The sequence below is a fragment of the Chrysemys picta genome, chromosome 4, assembly GCF_011386835.1.
Source record: "Chrysemys picta bellii isolate R12L10 chromosome 4, ASM1138683v2, whole genome shotgun sequence".
In the NCBI taxonomy this organism is placed as follows: domain Eukaryota; kingdom Metazoa; phylum Chordata; order Testudines; family Emydidae; genus Chrysemys; species Chrysemys picta.
In genome coordinates, this window is record NC_088794.1 from 25,699,436 (window position 1) to 25,720,448 (window position 21,013).

The 21,013-nt window shown below is 52.5% G+C and overlaps 1 protein-coding gene across 12 annotated transcripts in view; it reads left to right on the forward strand.

Annotated features, from left to right (window-relative positions):
* Positions 1 to 2,186: 2,186 nt before the first annotated feature.
* STX3 (syntaxin 3) overlaps positions 2,187 to 21,013 on the forward strand; it is a 31,070-nt gene continuing 12,243 nt past the window's right edge. For 7 of the 12 annotated variants that reach the window (XR_006176347.2, XR_010600423.1, XR_010600422.1 and 4 more), the window contains exons 1-4: positions 2,418 to 2,747; positions 19,636 to 19,716; positions 20,124 to 20,223; positions 20,407 to 20,481. Coding sequence is in view for 4 of the 12 variants with exons in the window: in XM_005280546.4 (XP_005280603.1) it covers positions 2,718 to 2,747; positions 19,636 to 19,716; positions 20,124 to 20,223; positions 20,407 to 20,481 (286 nt within the window). In the remaining 8 variants the exon portion in view is untranslated. Of the gene's footprint in view, positions 2,349 to 2,389; positions 2,748 to 17,327; positions 17,600 to 19,635; positions 19,717 to 20,123; positions 20,224 to 20,406; positions 20,482 to 21,013 lie in introns of those variants that run through there. The other 5 variants (XR_010600424.1, XM_008178378.4, XR_010600425.1 and 2 more) reach the window with 5 other exon arrangements.

Here is a 21,013-nt window from a genome sequence, read left to right on the forward strand (position 1 = left end):
TCACAGGCAGGCAATGCATATTCAAGATACCTCCATCTGCACATAAATGCCACAATCAATGTCTCTGAACGCATCTGTTATAACAACTGCAAACATGATGCCAAATAGTGTTGGAGCAAGAACATAGCCATGTTTTACTCCATTGGTGACAACAAAGGGAGCTGAGAAAGCAGCCTTGGTGAAGGACATGAACCTGCATTTCTGCATGGAAAGATTTAATAAAGTTGACAAACTTACCGAGGCAACCGAACTTGTGGAGGAGTGTCCACAGACAGGCCATCTCAATTTACAGAGACAAAGGCCTTAGTAAGATGGGAAATGGGCAGCAGACAGAGCTCCTGAAATGGGGAAGAAGTGGGTAAGAGGGTGCACACAGAGCCCCTGCCCTGGAGGGGGAGAAGGGGGACAATAGAATGGACGAGGGAGGAAGGGGGCACACAGAGCCCCTGCCATTCAGACAATGGGGCATGGAGGATGTTGGACTGGGTGTTCATGCAAAGCCACTAGCATGGGGAAAAATGGGGGATTCTGGTGTGGAAGGACGAGGGTATGGAAGCACACAGAGACCTTAGCTGGGGTGTTCAGGGAATCCCTGCAATAGAGGGGGATGGGAGGGTGGCATCCAGGGAGCTGTTGGGGAGAGTGGAGGGATGCAAGGAGCCCGTGGGGTGCAATAAGCTCAGCTGACACAAGCAATAACACATACAACCCCCTAATAAAAACCCCTTAGTCCCTAGGAAGAAGAATTTCTCTGGGGGCAGGCATTGCATAGGGCAAGCCCTACAGAGGCTTTCTTACAAGCCCTGGGGGCAGAAGGGGGGGCAGGGCAGGAGCATATTTCATATTTAATATACTTATATGGCCCCTACCATCCTAGTATCTGAACACCACACAGACTTTAATGTATTGATTCTCACATACCCCTATGAGGCAGGGCAGTGCTATTATCCCCAGTGTATGGATGGGGAAAGTGAGGCACAAAGCGACTGAATGACTTGCCCAAGGTCACACAAGCAGTCTGTGGCAGAGCAGAGAATTCAGTGTGGGTCTCCAGATAACACCCTAACCACGGAGCCAACTTGCCCAGCCTCAGTGCACACCTCTATGGCCACTCTGGGTCACAGGGCTGCCATAACCCTGGTGTGCCTAAATTATGCTAGGGGCTGTTCTGGCTCCTGACCGGCCCAGAACCAAGAGGGGCACAAAAATGATTTAAAGTCATCTTTGCTTCCTCTCCCCTGGGCTGGGCCATGCAGTCCCTTCCACAGTCTTAAGCATCTTGAATCAAAATAATTCCCTGTCTCAATCAGTTTTCACATTAGCCCCGCTCTCCTCCTCCCTTTTTCTCCTTTCCACTTTCTTTATACATTACAGAGAAGTAAAGAAAGTCACGCTCAATTTATTTTTTCCCTGCAGTTCACCACTAAGGATCCAAACCTGAAAGGTGCTGAAATCCTGTGGCTTTCATAAGAGTTGGGGATCAGTCCCTCCCAGAATCAGGCTGTCAGCTGGATCTGTAAAGGGACCCAGTCATACACTTTGGATTGGAAACAAACAAACACAACTCCAAATGCCAAGGTCCTGACGCTGCAATGAGCCCTGTGCAGGCAGATCCAGGGAATCTGTGGGGGCACAGGTTTCAGAGTAGCAGCCGTGTTAGTCTGTATCTGCAAAATGAAGAACAGGAGTACTTGTGGCACCTTCAAGACTAACAAATTTATTAGAGCATAAGCTTTCGTTGACTACAGCCCACTTCTTCGGATGCATATAGAATGGCAGGGTTCCAGTTGCATGCCTGGGATCCCAATTTCCTTCCTTGCCTTAGCAACTGGCCTCTGAAATGATTAAACCAGAAGGAATTTTAACAGCTTTCTGATGGCATGTTTGTTCTGGGCCTTTCCCTATGTGAAAGCAGACAAGGCACCTGGGGCACCAGGCAATCCCTGGTCAGTTTCAGCCTCAGTTTCTCAAGCGCTTGGTTGCAAAGGCTGGCTCTCTGAACAATTCACATCTGATTACAAGCTGAAAAAATGGCAGGAGAGGTTTCTCTGAGCTCTTTGGTTTCTGAGCAGGGCCGAGCCTGGGGCCCAGTTTGGCCTGACTGTGTCATACAATCATAGAAGATCAGGGTTGGAAGAGACCTCAGGAGGTCATCTAGTCCAACCCCCTCTTTAATTGTTGAAGCTGGGTGGATCCCAGGACATTAGAGAGACAGGGTGAGGGAAGTACTGTAATAGCTTTGACTGTCCCAACTTCTGCCGGCCACAGAGACCAGCTCACCCTACCTCACCCATCTTGTCTCTCTCCTAGCTCTTTAAGAGACTGTGGGGCAGCAGATTCTTGCACAGGTAAAGTGGGAGGCTCCCATTTTCCCCCTCCCCCTCCCTCTGTCTTTCCTCCCTCCTCCCTTCCTCTGTATGTCATTGGGGATTAGCAGCTGGGGCCAGGCCAGCTCGGCAGCGCCTGGCAATCCGCTGCGCACGGCCGCACGCAGAGGCAGAGAGACCAAAAATAAACAACGAGGGGACGGACCTTGAGTTATTTTTTTCTGGTCTAATGAGCCTCCCACCCCCTTTCTAGCCTGGGCGGGAAGAAGGCGAAGAACCGTCCCCCGGGCCTCTGCGGGCGCTAGGACTTCCTGGAGCGACGCCGGGCGTCTGGGAAGAGCCGCTGGGAGCCTTCACCTGCTCGGAGGAGCTGCGGGGCGCCGGGGCACCATGAAGGATCGGCTGGAGCAGCTCAAAGCCGTGAGTCACTGGAGGGGGGGCTCGATCCCTGTGCCCCGGGGCTGATGCTAATAATAAGACCCAGCTCTTCTGTAGCGCTTGGGGGGCTCGATGCTATGGTGATACTGAGAGTGGGAAGTGCCGGGGGAAGGGGGCATTCGCTGGCACTTGTGGTCCCCCCCCCGCTTCCTGCGCTTTTGAGTATCCCCCCCACCCTAGCTACACCCCCAGCTCCCTGGTCTCTCCTGTATTCCCCCTTCTCCACACTCAGCCCCCCCCACTCCCAGCTCCCTGGTCTCTCCTGTATTCCCCCTTCTCCACACTCAGCCCCCCCACTCCCAGCTCCCTGGTCTCTCGAGTATTACGCAGCCCCCCCAGCTCCCTGGTCTCTCGAGTATCTCTCCACACTCCGCCCCCCCCCCCCCCCCGCATCTCCGGTTTCTCTAGTATCTCTCTCTCCCCCTCCTCCCCCCAGCTCCCTGGTCTCTCCAGTATACCCACACAGCTCCACAATCACCCTGCCCCCCACCAGCTCCCTAGTCTCTCCAGTATCCCCAACTCACCCCCACAATCAGCTCCCCCACCCCCTCTCATCTCTCTGTTCTCTCCAATATCCCCATAAAAACAAAGAGGAGTCCAGTGGCACCTTAAAGACTAACAGATTTATTTGGGCATAAGTTTTGGTGGGTAAAAAGCTCACTTCTTCAGATGCATGGAGAAGTGGGTATTTTACCATGCATCTGAAGAAGTGGGTTTTTTACCCTTGAAAGCTTATGCCCAAATAAATCTGTTAGTCTTTAAGGTGCCACCAGACTCCTTGTTGTTTTTGTGGATACAGACTAACATGGCTACCCTTCTGATACTTAGTATCCCCACAATCAGCTTCTTCCACCCCCCCCCCCCATCTCCCTAATCCAGTATCCCCACCCCAGCCCCACAATCAGCCTCCCATCTCTGGTCTCTCTAGTATCTCTCCCCCCCCCACCTCCCCAGCTCTACAATCAGCCCTCCCCCACAACTCCCTGGTCTCTCCTATGTAAAGCTGAGGGTAGGGGGAATAATCAAGCTCCATTTGCGGAGTGATTGTTTTTCTCTCTCCCCACAGTGAGAGAGGTTGGGGGGGCTGGAGTGATGGCTGTATGTTGCAAATTGGGGGGGCAAACCCAGGGCAGCCCCCCCAGCGATAATAGGTGTTTGATGCCCCCCAGGAGGGGAGGGGAAGGAGGAGAGTGTCTGCATGAGGTGTCCTGAGGGCTGAGCAGGTTGTTGCTGAGGTTGAGGTTCTTTTGTGCCCTGAGAGCAGAGGACGGGGGGGGTCCAGGGTTTAGAGGGGGCCTGCTGGCCAGGGGCCCTTGTTCTTCTATCAGGGGGGCCCCACGAGAGTCAGCTGAGGAAGGGGGAGGTGGGCTGAAGAGATCTGGGGGATGGAGGCCATTTCAATCCCCCCATCCCCCCCACTAGTATTTGGATGAGTCGAGCTGGCAACTTCCTCCTTTTCTTTTCCTCTTGGGGACGGTTTTTTCCACCCATTGCTTAGCCTGTCCGTTAACGGCTTTGCCCACCCATTGCTCAGCCTGTCCGTTAACTGGCGATAACAGTACCCGCAGGGTTACACCCATTATTACCCTGGCACTTTGCTCTGTGACTGTCTGAGCTTCCTTCCCCTGCATCACACAGGCACCTTGCTGGCTGATCACGGGGTGGTGAGCGCTAGAGCCTGGGGCTATTCTCAGGAGGGTTGCTTGGGCGCACTGGCTCTGGTGCTAGTTTCTTTAATGTGTGGGGTTGCTTGTGAGCACCAGGGGCTATGCACAATGTGCTGCTATTGTAGGGTCGCTTGTGAGCTGCACATGCTGCGTTATTCCTGTAGAGTGCTTGCAACCACCCCCCTGGGGCTATGCACCCACTTTTCTGTTATATGAACTTGTGCGAACTCCCAGGGACTGTGCAGGCTGCCTCGTGATGGTAGGGTCACCCAAGGGAGACGCACGTGCGTGCTGCCTCATTATTGTAGGGTCACCCATGAGAGCTGTGTATGTTCCCTTGGTGATGTCACTGGTGTCAGAAGGCAGGTCACCCAGGGCAAGGCCGCCCGTTGGCACGGGATCAGACTCTCACAGCTTTCATTGCCAGGAAGCGCTGGTTAAACATGCATCAGACAAAGGGCTGAATGCATAGAATAAAAGGCCGAAACAAATGGGAGGCCTGGTGTCTGTGAGGCTCCTGGGTTAGCCGGTCCTACTACACCCTCATTCTCCCCAGCCTGTTTTGCCCCAACCCAGCTGTAATGCAGGATCTGCCCTGCCTGGTAGTGCATGGGCAGCAGCTAAGCAGAGCCTGGTGGGAGTAGCACGACTGTAGTATCCTGTCCGCAGCTTCTTTGCTTCAGGGGGGCTCTGGGGGTTTTTGATCAGAGGTGTCAGAGAAATCTATAATGCTGTGGGAAGTGGATCTAGCTCCCATCCTGGAGTGTGTTACCTTTAAGGGAGCAGGTATTCGGAGACTAAACCATCCCTGTTCTGATCCCATCACCTGGGGCAGCAACATCCGGTGCCCATATTCTCCTGAAGGCAGAGTGGGATATCACCAGATCAGGCTAGGATGTGGGGATTAGAGGGAGTGTGGATGAGGGGTCAGAGCATGGGTCTAGACTCACTGCTGACTCACTGTGTGACTTTGGCTGAGTCACTCCCCCACACCTCCCCATGCTCAGTTTCCCCATCTGTGAAATAGGGCTAATGATGGTGGGCTGTGGAAAGGCCATGTACTTTCTGCCGTTTACTACAAAAGAGAAGTAAGATCTCTTCTTCTGGTGGGAGCCTGGGGGAGCAGCAACCTCAGCCCCTGGGGCTGGAGGCAGGGGGAGTGCTTGGCAGCGCCCCTCCCTGAAGCTTAATGAGCAGCGCTGTTAGGCTCTAAAGAGAGTCATCACCTTCCCTTGCCCTCATCAGAAAAAGGAGGCTGCTGTGGGGCATGAGGAAGTGGCAAAGGATGGGCAGGAATCTGCAGGGCTCTGAGGGGGAAGCATGAGAGACAACCCAACCCCCTCTATCCGGGGCATCCCAGGGCGATGCTGCCCCAGCCTGTGGGCCCTGTGAGAAAATCCACGTGCCTTGTTTGAACTGCACCCACTATGGGAGACCCTGGGGGGAGATCCAAACCGTCACTAAAGATGACTCTTCTCATTGGGGAATAGCAATCTATGCCGGAAAACAGAGCCCCTGAAAGAAACCAGCATCTCCTGTGTAATTGCTCACCTTAAGGATCACATCAGGCTTGTTGAATTAATAGCTTCCCCCCCGAAAATGTCTTGGCCTACCCAGAATGGAGAGACCTCTCCCAGTCAAATTGATCTCTTCTCTCAGAGCCCAAAGGGTTAAACTTTTTTGCCTGGCTTCCCCTGGGGGGAACAAAGGCCTCGCCTGGTCTGGATGTGTCCCTCCAGAACACCAGGGGTTAAACTCTCCCTTTCGCCATCACCCCAATGACTATTAGGACTGGCTGGAAAACAAAAATTCCTTTCTGTAAAAAAGGGAGAGGATTGGAGATTTATTTTCTGCATGGGAATGAAAAAGAGACCTTGAAAGACAGAGCGCATCTGTGTCCCCACAATAGCCTGGTGGTTTGGGCACTCACGTGGGATGTAAGAGATCCGGGTTCAAGATCCTGCCCTGAATCAGGGGGAGAGAGGCCTTGAACCTGCGACTCAAGCGTCACAGGTGGGCTATTCTGGAGTGTCTGCTTTGGGGGGTTGATCTCTGCGGTACAGGAGCGGAACAGGCGTCCTTTGAGCTCTCCTCTTTCTGCCGGTCCAGGGGTTACATGGCAGTGTTGATTCATTTGGTGTCCCTGTTGGTGGCTGGGAGAGAAGGGGGTGGGGGAGAGTGACAGGGATTTAGCTGGGATTACAAAGCCATCAGCTAGGGGAAGAGGAGATAAAACGCTTGGAGGGGAGAGAGAGAGGGGGATTAATTTTATTTTTATTCCTCGGAGGGCTGGAGTCCCGAACCGGCAGTGAGAGTGGGAGGGCAGGCAAAGGGAGGGGATCTGGATGGGTAGCAGGTCCGTCCACCCTCTTGGGAAACAATCTTGTCCTGCCCTGGGGGGGAGGGGGAGAGGGGTTACCAGGGTCTGAGTGGGATATGGCACATAGGGACAGTTCCCCACCCCTTGGATACAATCCCAGATCTGTCCTGGCATGGGGACCTTGTCAGGGTGTGACTGATGGGGCACAAGGAGCAGGCGGGTCACTGGGGCATTCTCATGACCTGCTCTTTGTAGCTTGGGAGGGCAGTGGGACGACTAGCATATTTCCCATAGTCGCTCCCCCATTGTTTGTGCCACGTGATGTCTCCTTGGTAGATGCCATCTTGAGAAGTTGAGCTCCATCTGAGAGGCATTATGTTGGCAGGGGGATGGACCTGGTCTCCTTGGGCCATTTGCTGAGGCTGGGAAATCCAGAGCTGCAGCTGGTGTCTAAACAGGAGATCCCTGTTCCAGGGGTTCCCCACTTGGGGGTCTGAGCAGGGACTTTGGGTCGGTCTCTCTGTGGATCGGAGCACAGACAGGCCCCATAAGGCCTGGTTTAATCACCAACCAACCCGTTGGCTGCCTTCCTCCTCCAGAGGGAACAGGCTGGAGGTTCGCTGGTTACGCTTGGCCTGCTCTAGCTGGGGCAAAGTTCAGCCTCCTAGGCGGATGAGCATAGCAGTAAAGATCTGAGCAGAGCTGTGTTACTGCCCCCGCCCCCAAAGGTCCTGTGGAGAGTAGAGCATGTCCCAGGCTGGAAGTTACGATGCTATGCTGCCAGCCGTCAAATGGGCCAATCTGGCAGTGGCCTGGGGCTAATGCAGGAATAGTAGCCTCAATACCTTCCTCCAAAGACTTTGCAGCCCTCTGGGGAAATCAACCACAATAGCTGTTGCAGAATAGCCCCCCTCTATTCTGTTCCTGAATAGAGTGCTCACATGGGGAGTGACTGTACCTAGTGAGCAGAGCACTGCGTCTCAGGAGGCCTGGTTTCTAGTCCCAGCTTGGCCAGTGGCCAGCTGGGTGATCTTGGGCAAATTACTTCCCCAAGCTGTAAAATGGGGATAATGATCCTGCCCTCTTTGCAAAGTGCTTTGTGACCTACAGGTGAAAAGCGCTGGATAAAAGCTAGGACTGATGATGATTATTTTATCTGTGGTATTTCCCATGTAGAGAAGCCCTTAGGGAGTTGACACTCTAGAATTAACATCCTGATGAGCACAATTTTACCAGGATGTGTCTGGTCTTATTTCTGATGGCCTGAAACGATTCGCTAAGCCAGTCATTCATTCAGTACAGTGGCACCAACCAAACCTAATGTAACTTTGAGGACTCCGTTCCTGGACTGTATTCCAGCCGTGGGTGGGGATCAGCCCTGAGGGCAGGGGGACAGACTCTGAGAGAGGGATGGTACTGGGAGAGATGCTAGGCCACACTCCTGGGCAACAGAGGATCCTGTGGGAAGCTTCCTTTTCTCCCCACCTTGGTTAATAGTTTTGGATGAAATTGATGCCCATGACATTGAGGACACTTTGTGAGCACTCAGCTCTGCAGCAAGCAGGGATCTCTTGGTGGTGGGTAGAGTTTAGATGGGCTCTGGTCAAATATTGGAGAGAACAGCTCTGCTGCTAGCGGAGAATCAAATGGATCCAAGTCACTTGACAAATAAAACAGTACTAAAAAAACCAACCATCGGTTGCCATGCTGTACAGTGCGTCCACTTGGAGCTAAGAGCTGCATAATCGGGAAGCTGCTTGCAGTGCATCCCACCAGCTTTATTGAACCTGCTATTATTAGTATTACTTATCTGTATTTCCTTGGTCCTTGGGAGACCTGCTCATGGAGCAGGACCCATTGTGCTAGGTGTTGTACAAGTTCAGATGGGCAACGAGACAGTATTGGTCAGCGTGATGGGCAGTGGTCTGTGCACATCAACAGTCTGAGCGTTGTCAGGTTTTCATAGGCATTGCAGCAAAGGAGAGTTTTGAAGCGGGATCTGACTGGGGATGATGAGGCGGAGCTGGAGATGTTTTATGAGGAGTGTCTGCCAAGCAAAAGGGGCAGTCTGGGAGTAAGCACAGAGGTGCCTGTTTGAAAATATAACACGTGGGCGGTGGAAGCTGGCCCGAGGGACCAATTGCAGGTGAGCATCAACAGCTTGATAGCGAATGAGGGATGAGAGGTCGGGTGGGGATTGACCGCAAAGGGCCTTGGAAGTGAAGACAAGCAGCTTAAGTTTGATGCGATAGAGAAGGGGGAGCCAGAGGAGGGATGCAAAGAGAGGAGGTCAGCGACGGGCTAGTAAAATGATCTTTGCACAACAATATATTCTTATGTGCAAGGAGGTGGGCTCTTTCTGTTGGCAATCTGCATATACATCTGTAGCTCTTTTTAATATAGCCTTTCCATAACACTTGGAACTCCATAGCAAAGGGAGGCCAGAGCCTTAGACTCCAAAAGTCACTTAATTGCAAGGAAAATCTCCATTAACTGGCAGCAGTGTAAGGCCAATGGCACACCAGTGAGCGGCTCTGATCCCATCCACTAGAGAGCAGTGGTGCACATTTACTCGCTTTCTCTATCTGTTCAGACAATACTATAGATTGTGACAGAGATATTTGCTTACAGCTGTGAGCGAGCTTCCTTCCCCCCCCCCACCCCCCCATTGGCTAAGCGAGGTCCTCAGCATAACAAGTACAGTAGTATACTTTCCTGCTTTCTGCTGTGGAGATTCAAGAAGGAAGCAGAATGTTTTGGGTGATGCCTACAACAGATGGGGTCAGGTCCTTGCTGGTTTGATGGCTGGAGGGCCAGAAAATTGAGGCGAGAGGAAAGTGTTAAACAGACCAGGGGAGTGGAGCAAGGTGGGAGGGCAGCAGCTGACGGTATGTGCTGTTCGTTACCTGTGGAGACAGCGTCTGTTTGAATCACAGAATCATAGAATATCAGGGTTGGAAGGGACCTCAGGAGGTCATCTAGTCCAACCCCCTGCTCAAAGCAGGACCAGTTCCCAACTAAATCATCCCAGCCAGGGCTTTGTCAAGCTGGGCCTTAAAAACCTCTAAGGAAGGAGATTCCATCACCTCCCTAGGTAACGCATTCCAGTGCTTCACCACCCTCCTAGTGAAATAGTGTTTCCTAATATCTAACCTAGACCTCCCCCACTGCAACTTGAGACCATTGCTCCTTGTTATGTCATCTGCCACCACTGAGAACAGCCGAGCTCCATCCCCTTTGAAATCCCCCCCTCAGGTAGTTGAAGGCTGCTATCAAATCCCCCCCCATTCTTCTCTTCTGGAGACTAAACAATCCCAGTTCCCTCAGCCTTTCCTCATAAGTCATGTGTATCTACCACGCCTCCCAGTTTAGTGTCATCTGCAAACTTGCTGAGAGTGCAGTCCACACCATCCTCCAGATCATTAATAAAGACATTAAACAAAACTGGCCCCAGGACCGACCCCTGGGGCACTCCGCTCGAAACCGGCTGCCAACTAGACATTGAGCGGTTTGAGTCATGTGTTGATTCTAAACGAAAAAGGATCGCTGGAGATTGTGGCAGTTGGAGTGTCGGGTGGAGGCAAGGAGAGAACAGCACGAGCAGACAACGCCCCCCTGCCTGGCAGCTCTTGGCAAAGTCCAGGAGAAGAGTGAGGAGTGAAGGCTTTTCGTCCTCCTGTTGGGCCTTGGGTCTCTGTAATGGCTACAGGATCAGCCATCGAGACCCACCGACTGTTGGATAACCGGAGAGAAACCCAGAGCAGGGACTCCTGGGGCAGCCTTTGGGGGCTAAGCTCATCCTCGCGGTAACACCCTGGGATGAACGTGGACCTTGGTAGAACACCGGTGGTGATACGCTAGCTGTGAGTAGCTGTTGTTGTGGTGGGGACAGTGTAGGAACTGAGGCCAGTGCCTGTGCACTGGTGGGGGACAATAAGAACTTCGGGACAGATCATTAAAGGTATTTAGGTGCCTAACTCCCATGGAAACCAATTGGATTTTAGTACTTCATGATCTCAGGATAACCCCCTCACTCCATCCTTTTCTTCACCAGTTGTTTCCACAGTGCCACCAAAGGGCGGTTGCAAAGTGGCCAATGAATGGTCCAACCTTCGGCTGGGTATGTGGGGCTAGTCATTGGTGCTGGGGACTCTGTCCCATCTCAGATCCTCCACTCAGCTCCCAATGTATGGCTGCAATTTTTCTTCCTTCACAATGTAACACGTGACTAAGCTCCTCCCACTCCCTGTCAATGACAATAATATACATCCTGGATGCCACTCCTGAGGTTTTCATGATCCACTCTATGGCGGGAACCAGCTCCAGATGTCTTTCTCGCTCATCTCTATCGACTGGGTTTTTTCATTTTAAAATCTACTCTTGACTTCTTCCCTCCCCTCCTGCACCAAACATTATTCATTTGGTTTTATGGTACCCAGAAGCGTGCTGGTGTAGGCCACCCTGCTTTGAGCCAAGAACAGGCATCGAACCCGGGACTCTGAGTTGTAGAAGCATGAACCTCCTTCACCACTAGAGCTGAAGGAGTAAGTCCCTTGGCTGGCACTTGTTGTGAATGTGTTAACTTCGTATGTGGTACAGCCACTAGGGGCGGACAATGACCTGTATTCTCCTCCGCGAATAGCGTAGCTGAAGTCAGCGTATCTTAGGTCGACTTACCTGGCCGTGAGGATGGCGGCGAGTCGACTGCTGCTGCTCCCCCGTTGACTCCGCTTCCGCCTCTCGTGAGCTGGAGTTCTGGAGTCGACGGGGAGCGTGTTCAGGGATCGATTTATCTGCGTCTAGACGAGATGTGATTAATTGATCCCTGATAGGCTGATCACTACCCGCCGATCCAGCGGGTAGTGAGGACCTGCCCTCAGTGGTTTCACAAAGCCAATGTTATAGGATTCTGGCATTTTAATTATCAAGGGGAAAACACATCTTAGTCTTTAACACTCTCATACCAGGGTGCATGTGCTTACAGAAGGAAGGGGTGAAGGAGTGGGGAATGTTCCCATTTCAACACAAACCTAGGGAAGGTTAAAGCTATATTTTTGTCTTTCTGGAAATATTTCTACTTTGTTCCTTGGGTGGGGGTGGGGGAAACCCGAGTGTCTCAACTGAATAGCTCAGGGTCTGAAGTCCTTGTACTGGCTTTGGAGCAACCCTTCTCCAGAAAATGTTCTGGAAATAGCTGGCACAAGGTGATATCTGGTGTGTTCCAAAGGCAGAATAATGTGTTTTCCCCAAGTGTCTGTGTGAGCCCTGGGGACACACAAGTAGAGGGCAGGATCTAGTGATGCCATAGAGACCGAGGTCATCTCAACCTCCTCTTCTGCTGGTGGTAGGATTTTAACAGGAGGTTCCCCCAGAATCCACTCCATCACATTACTCTGCTGGGCTCTTTACAGAACAAACAGAAAAATGGTCATGGCCATGAGGCATTTGAAATCAAACTCCGGGCCCTGCAATAGGATCTAAGAAAGAAGAACTCAAGTTGGGGGGGAGGGGGGTCTAGATCCTCATAGGTATTTAGGTGCCCAACTCCCATTGATTTCAGTGGGAGTTAGGTGCTTAAATACCATTGAGGATCTGCGCCTAGGACTCTGTAGAGAGGAAGGATGGTCTGGGTTGGGAACTGGGGGACTCAGGGTCAGTTCTCTGCTTTCCCAGACCTTGGGCAAGTCATTTGGACTCTGTGCTACAGTTCTGCATCTGAAACAAACCTCACAGGGGTGCTGGGAGGTTAAAGAGGTAAGTCCCTTAGACTAAGGTCAGCTATGTGGGTCCTTTGTGGGGATCAGGGCCTAACTGTAATTGTGACCCGATGAGTGGGGTTAGCAAGGAGATAGGCTGGGGAGGGAGGAGGGTTACGACAATAAGCTCCTGGGGTGACTCATTTAGGTCGGTGCCAACCTTTCTCTTCAAGGGATGTCACCTCAAACTGGCTGTTTGAACAGGAGCTGCAGGAAGGGGTTGGGGAGATATGGCGGTTCCAGCTGTATTTCCTGTTAAAACTGCCCCCTCTCTTCTTAGCAGCATGCAGGACTCGCACAGCTACAGATATTTCTTGTTTTCAGGCAGTTGCTTAAATGGTCTCGTTTCGTATTACGCAGTGCTGTTGTAGCCGGGTGGGACCCAGAATATTGGACAGACAAGGTGGGTGAGGTAATAGCTTTTATTGGGCCAACTTCTGCTGGTGAGAGAGACAAGCTTTCGAAGAGCTCTGTGTGGCTGGGAAACTTCTCTCTCATCAACAGAAGTTGGCCCAATAAAACATTAGCTCACCCACATTGTCTGTCTCTTCGTATTGGCAGGGCTAGGTGCAACACAGACGGCCTGCACTGCAGCCGCTGTCTCTTGTCTGAATTTATCAGCATTCCCAGTTACCTGTTGCAAGTGCACCTCCGTTCTGCCCTGCAGCAGGCGCTGCTATCCCAGTTCTGGACTCCCTATGTGTTGCTTTGCTGGTTACCCTGCTATCCCAGCTGTGGGCTCCCCACACACAGCTCTGTCAATGCCCCTCTGTCCCAACCCCCTGCTGTCCTAGCCCCAGGCTCCTCACGCAGCTCTGCTGGTGCCCCTCAATCCCAGCCTGCAGCCCCTTGCTAGCCCAGTCATTCTTCCCTCCACCCCACCCCAGCTCTGCAGATGCCCCTGAATCCTGACTCCCAGCCCTGCTTCCTTAGGGGCTTGTCTGGGGAGTGACTGTTTCCTGGTTCCGAGTGACTCCGCACAAGGATCAGCCCCAAACCAGCAGCTGGATTTTTACCCCTCATGCATATCCCCTGCTTTTCCTCTCCGCTCCTCAAGATGGTGTCAGGCTGGAGGGCCCCCCTGCCCCCTCTTCTTTCTCTGACTCTGCAGAGCGCCTTGGGAGGGTGTAATGCAATTAAACAGGGAATCCAGCCATCTGGTCCTGGCTTTCGTCAGGCCCTGTGGGAAGGAGGGGGATGGTCATCTGTCCCTTAAACCAAGAGCTGGGGACAGTGATGGGTGTACGGGGGCATTGGCGGGTGGCATCAAGTCCCTTGCCCTTTAAATGGGGGAAGTGGCAAAACCAGTTGGCTATGGGGTGTGCATGGGTCTGGGGTGAATCTCTGCGTGTGGCTTAGGGGAGCAGCTCTCTTCAGATCCAAGGGGGGGTCACCCACATGGGTGAGCCTGTCCTAGAGGAGTCACTGTCCCTTTAAAGCAGGAAGAGCTGGGCTGAGGGGCCCCGGGGAAAGCCAGTTGGGGTATATGGTTGGGGGACGGCTTGTGCATGCGCCTGAGCAGGCAGCCCCCGTCTCCCTGCCAGCAAACTGTTAATACCTTCGCTGTGTGTGTCTGGAACCAGATGTGAGATTAGCTCTGCTGCTAATCAGGAATGCAGATGGCTAAACGGAACACCCCTCTCGGGGACCTTGCCTGCTGAGCCTCCAAAGACCACTCCTCTGGGCCGGGAACCTTCCCCCTCTGCAGCATCCTCGCCCCAGCATCTCATGCTTTCCTGGCAGCAACCGAGCAAGGTTTGTTTGAAACCTTTTGGCAGCTGCAGGGAGCGCACAGCTCTGGGGCTCCAGGATATAGGAGAGAAAAGGAGCCTCTTACTTCCAGGTCACTGGCTCCTATCTAGCCCTAAGTCAAGAGTGACTAGAAACTGCTAGAATCAGAGACATTCCAGCTGGAAAATGCCCTTCCTGCCATATTTTAGCTGGCTGCATCCACTGGGCCCTTCTCGACCTTTCCTAGCACTGGGCAGTCTAATTTTAGATGTCCCGAGAGTCAGGGCTCCCATCGTTCCCCTTGGGAATCAATTTCACAGCCCCCCCCCCCCCCAATCAGGGAGGCTCTCTGACATTCATCCCCAATGTTCCTTTTCTTGCTTTCATCCCCTTAGACCTAGTTATGGTCCCATGAGTAGGGATTCCTCTCTCTCACTGGCATTTACATCCTTCAGATGTTTACAGCCTGTCCCCCATCACCGTGTCTTGCACATCTCCTAGTCAAGCTGTATGTAACACCACACCCTTGTGTGTGTGGGGAGGTGCATCAGCTGAGGGGATTGAACCTGGGTCCTTTGGATCTTCACACATGCGCCTCTGGTGTCTGAACCAAAAGACCCACCTCTGTTAGCCGAGGCTGTAGCAGAGTGAGTGCATGTAACATGTACATATTCGTCTCTTAATCTTCCTTTGTCGCGCCACACCTCCAGCCCCCTGAACATTTGAAAAGTGAAGATACAAGGGGGTTGTGCGAGGCTCAGATACTACAGTGATAGAGCTAGGTTGCTACTGCTGCAGCTCTCAAGGATTTATACTGTGGCTCCTTCTGTGGATGGCCTGGTCAGACATCCTTGACCACTGACTGATGGCTGCTAAAGATCCCTTCTTTGCACCAGCCTTGCAGGTCACCTTGGTTATATAGATGACTGGGACAGATGGAGGGGAGTTGTCGTCCTACTGTGATGGACTGTGAAGTCTCAAGTCCTGTGTTCTGGCTGTGGTGGAGGCTCAGAAAGCTTCTCTGACCCCACGCCATTCCCCAGGCCCCAGCCAGTAGTTGACATGCAGGTAAATCTGAGCCACCTCCTCTTGGATCCGGGGTCAACAGCAGCAACTGTCCTCTGGTGCAAGGAAACGCTCAGAATGGACAGATCAGTGGAAGCACAGCTGCATCAGGAGACAAGCGCAGCATTTGGTTGAATTCCAGCCAGTTTTCCTCCCTGAGGCTCTGGCAGAGCGGCAGCCTATGATCTGTGAGATGGACCCGTCTTTGTTGCATGCAGCAAAAACAAGTGGGGATCTACTGGGGTCATTAATAGCACGGATCATCTGTGCCTCTGTGGAAGAGGACATGGAGCCATATTCCCATAAACAGGGAGCAAGGCTGTTGTTTAGTAAAACACCATCTTGTCCTTAGGTTGTTTTTTTTTTACGAGAGTATGGGGAGAGGGGATTATTGAAAAGAATTGCCAGAATTGCTATGCTAGCGTGGTGGAGGGTTCAGATTGCTTTGTGGGCTCTTGGTCTGGTTTGTTGGCCTAGAGACGCTCAGAGGCAAGCACAGATTTCCCTGATTGGTTCCTTGACAATGGACAGAGGTGAGCCCTTCATAGAACTTGAAGGGACCTCGAGAGGTCATCTAGTCCAGTCCCCTGCACTCATGGCAGGACTAAGTATTATCTAGACCATCCCTGGTGGGTTTGTCTAACTGTCTTTTAAAAATCTCCAATGAGTGAGATTTTACAACCTCCCTAGGCAATTTTTCCCAGTGCTTAACCACCCTGATAGTTGGGAAGTTTTTCCGAATGTCCAACCTAAACCTCCCTTGCTGCAATTTAAGCCCTTTGCTTCTTGTCCTATCCTCAGAAGAACAATTTTTCTCCCTCCTCCTTGAAGCAACATTTTAGGTACTTGAAAACTGTTATGTCCTCATAGGTCATGTTTTCTAGACCTTTAAACGTTTTTATTGCTCTTCTCTGGACTTTCTCCAATTGTCCACAACTTTCCTGAAGCATGGCACCCAGAACTAGAGACAATACTCCAGCTGAGGTTGTATCAGCACGGAGTAGAATGGAAGAATTACTACTTGTGTTTTGCTTACAACACTCCTGCTAATATATCCCAGAATGATGTTTGCTTTTTTTGCAACAGGGTTACATCGTTGACTCATATTTAGCTTGTGATCCGCTATGACCCGCAGATCCCTTTCCGCAGTACTCCTTCCTAGGCAGTCATTTCCCATTTTATGTGTGTGCAACTGATTGTTCCTTCCTAAGTGGAGTACTTTGCATTTGTCCTTACTGAATTTCATCCTATTTACTTCAGACCATTTCTCCAGTTTGTCCAGATCATTTTGAATTTTAATCCTATCCTCCAAAGCACTTGCAGCCCCTCCCAGCTTGGTATCATCCGCATAGAGTGTACTCTCTCTGCCATTATTTAAATCATTGATGAAAATATTGAACAGAACCAGACCCAGAACTTATCCCTGCAGGACCCCACTCGATATGCCCTTCCAGCTTGACTGAACCGCTGATAATTACTCTCCGGGAACGGTTTTCCAACCAGTTATGCACCCACCTTATAGTAGCTCCATCTAGGTTGTATTTCCCTAGTTTCATGTTGATCCCTGTGGAGCTGTCTGCTCCCTTGGTACCATTGACCACGAAGGGGTCTTCCCTCCCCCACAGACCGCAGCCAGCATTGGTGGAGTTGTTTTGATGGCTCTGTTTCTTCCTCTTGGGGAGATCTCCGAGAGTGATACTAAGGCTCCCTCATGTGTGGTTCCTCTTGCTCCACACATTGGGAAGGCTGCTAGGGAGGACTGCTACATTTCTTAGGTTGCTGTGCTGTCGTTGTGCTGATGACCCTCTCCTCTGTGTCTCAGCAGACTCAAATCATGTTGGCTCTAACTTCCTGGTGCCTGGCTGAGATGGCTAACACTTAGTCTGGGCAAGATGAAAGGGATGCTGGTTGCTGGTGAAAGGAACCATCTAGAGAACTGCACTGTTCTGCAAGTGAGATCCACACCCTATGGAATCTCGGGTGGCAGGAGTACCTTCAACCTCTGAATTTGTCTAGGACTCTGCAAACTGCCCTCTCTGATGTGGAGCTCCCTGCAGTCAGTGATGCCTTGGGAATCTCTGTCTGATCACTGCACTGAGCACAACCTGGGGCTGTCTTTGGAGGCCATGTGTGAGCTTCAGCTAGGGCAGAAGGCAGCTGCTCATTTAGTGAGCAATGCAGATGGTACAGGGTGTATCCCCTGCCCTGTGTGGAAGATGCTGGCTTTTGACTTGCCTCCAGGTGCAATTCAAGGGGTTGACTTTGATCTCTAACCCTGTATGCTGTGGATCCTGGGTGAGTGAGAGAGCTCCTCTGCTGATGCTTTGTGTCAGCAGCTAAGATCAGAGGGCTGTTTCTGCTGATGGTACCTAGATATGCATGTAAGGGGTATTTGAGGCAGGTCCTGGGGTGGGGTGGGTTATCCCATCATGCGTTGCCCCACATCAGTCATTGGTGCATGTTGCATAGCTATTTACACTAGTGCACAGTGGGTGTAATGGGCCAGTGGATCTGAGTGGAAGAGCCGGATTCTGTTCTCACTAACATCAGAGTGAGTTTGGAATAACTGCATTGATTTCATTGGCATTACCCTGGTGGAAATGTGATTTGGAAGCAGCATGGCCGGCTATGGAAGCAGCAGGACATGGGAAAGCCAAACCCTTTCAGCAGAAGATTTTTGACACTGGACATTTGCTTACCCAAAACAGCCTGAGTTTGTTGACCTTCAGAGAGTATCATAAGGCCAGTGTGCTTGTAACCTGGGCTCACTCCTGAGATGGGCCGACAGAGCGGGTGGGGCTGAAGGGGCACGTTGTTTAGCTCAGAGGTGGGCAAACTACGGCCCACGGGCCACATAGCTACCCCTGGCCCCTCCCCCGCAGTCTCAGCACGCCGCGCGGGCAGCGGGGCTGCGCACTTATGCAGGGCAGCACGGCAGCATGTCTGGCTCCAGCCAGGAGGCGTGGCTCCAGACATGCTGCTCTGAGTGGCATGGTAAGGGGGCTGTGGCAGGGGGGTTGGATGGGCAGGGAGTTCTGAGGGGGGGCAGTCAGGGGGCAGAAAGTGGGAGGGGGCAGATGGGGACAGAAGCCAGGCTGTTTGGGGGGCGCAGCCTTCCCTACCCGGCCCTCCATACAGTTTTGCACTCGGGCCAAAAAGTTTGCCCACCCCTGGTTTAGCTGAAGCTGTGGTGATGTGAAGTGCTGCTGCGTCATTGCTGTGGGCTGGGAGCGAACAGTGTCTTAACTGTAAAAGAATCCTATTTCTGCTCTGATTGGGTGTGTGGTGAGGGCCACTTCCCCCCAGGGGAAATTTAAAATAGGGGCCAGACCCCTCCACTATGAACCCTGCCTTTTTACTAGCTACTCACAACACGTCTCCTACCTCCCCCACTCTCTCTTTACCTTCCCACCCCAAATTCCTGGTGCCTCTTCACCATGTCCCCATTAGCAGCAGCAAGTTTCCACAAAGCCCCTGGACTCCTGGGTCCCCAAGTGTGGCTGGGGCTGCTGGGCTGGGATTCGAATCGCAGTCCCACCAGGGTAAATCAGGAGCGACTCCACTGAAGTCAGTGGAGTTACTCTAGATTACCCCCGCGTGCCTGGCACTGAGTCGCCTTCTGATGGCTGGTATTTTTAGTAGCCCCGTATGAGATGAGTTGGTCTTTCCTCCGTCTTGTCCCTAGAGGACAAAGTACCAAACTCGTGGTACTAGCTGGACCCTTGTCATTGGTCTCAGCAGAGATCCCACGAAGTGATAGGCCGTGGACGTTGAGCTCCCCACTTTCCCTAACAGGTCCCTCTAGATCTGGGCTGAGGCATGCTGGCGGTGAATGGTGCGGGGGAAGTCTGCAGGGCCACCACTCCTGATGCGCCAGTTGTGGGGAGGAACCGAAGATGGCTGTCTCCAGGGGGTCAGTCTGGAACCCAGCCCCATTACAGATGTTACTGAAAAGCCCCCTGATGTTTGAGTATCTATAGTGGCCGCCGCAGGAGGAAGAGAGAGAGAGAGAGAAGCATCTCCAGGAAGGATGATCCTCCACTTTAGATTAGTTTGGTGGATCTCAATCTTTTCCAGGGCAGGACTCACCCTCCTCATTGTTCTGAGTGAGGGCGACTCCCGGAGTCGCATGCCTGGCTTCCCAACGGTGCTGCACTGGCATGGAGGCTGCAGGGTGTAGGGAGTGCAAATTGGGGCACTGGTGAGATGGCCTTTTGCACCCAGGGGGTAGGCTGTGAGGGGTTCCTCCTCTGTGCCGGGAAGCCCAGTGTGGGCGTGCCGGCTCTGGGAAGGTCCCCATACCCTCTCACTGGCCTTGCCCTCCCTTACAGAAGCAGGACCAGGATGACGATGCTGATGATGTGGAGATTGCCATCGAGAACACGGGGTTCATGGACGAGTTCTTCTCTGAGGTGAGGAGGAGGCGTGGCCCTGAGACAGGCCTCAGTCTCATTTACGTTGTCCGTGTCTATTCTCTGGGGGGAGGGAGCAAGGTGGGCTGGCAGATCTCCTTTTCCTGGGGAGCTCTTGGGGCTAGAGATCTCCTCTCCTTTAGTGAACTGTGGTTCAGTGGATAGGGCACAGATCCAAGTGCTTTTCCCAGATCGGCCACTGGCTGGCTTGGTGACCTTGGGCAAATTCTGTCCCCTCTCTGTGCCTCAGTTTTCCCTCCTACCTTTGTCTGTCTCGCCTATTTAGACTGATACACGTTTGGGGCAGGGACTGTCTCTAAATGTCTGTACAGCCCCTAACACCCTACGGCCTTGATCACAGTTCAGTGCTACTGTAATATAGCTAATAGTGATCTCTTGCGGTTTAGATTGAAGAAACCCGACAAAATATCGAGAAAATTGCAGAGAATGTGGAGGGGGCAAAAAAGCTGTACAGTATCATCCTGTCCGCCCCCATCCCTGAGCAAAGTAAGTCTGAGACTCCTCCTGGGCCTGAACAAGAGTGAACAGGTCACCTGCCTGGGATGGGTCAATCCAGCTGGGGGGTGGAGGGTGGATCTCTACCGGGGGGTGGGTGGGCGGGCAGCAGGTGCTCTCCTGGTGACCTTACTGGCCAGGGTCCCCAACTACTGATGACTTGTGCTTTTGCAGAGACGAAAGATGACCTGGAGCAGCTCACGGCAGAGATAAAAAAAATAGCCAACAGTGTCCGAAACAAGCTTAAGAGTAAGAGACTGATTCCCCCCTGTGATGGCTGATTTGGAGCCTTCCTTTACTGTAGAGCCCTTCCTAGGGCTGACCATACCCTGTCAATGCCCATCCATTGCTCATCTTCTTTCCTCCTCCTCAGGACTGCCCTTTCCTCCCTGCACCCCACTGGGACTGCTTCTTGGAAATGACCCTTCCTTGCCAGGAGCTTTTCTCCCCCTAGTGGGGCACTGGCTGGATGCTGGGACCTTTGGATCTTAATGCGCAGGTCTCTATTGCTTGCATTAAAAGACCCACCTCTGTTAGTCCAGCCTGTAGCAGGCTCATCCACCTCTGTGGCTCAGACACCACTAGCGGGGACAGAGTGCCACGCAGAGTGGGCGTGGCTGCATCTGGTGCCTCCTAGTGCCTGGATAGGAAGGTGGTGCAGAAGGCCGAACCCACTGACTTGGCTATGGAGGTGTGGGGGGCAGTAAGGGATTGAGCCCCTTTTTTAAGGGAAGAGGAGAACTTGAAGTTTGTGGGGTAGGGAAGCTGAGACATGAGACTG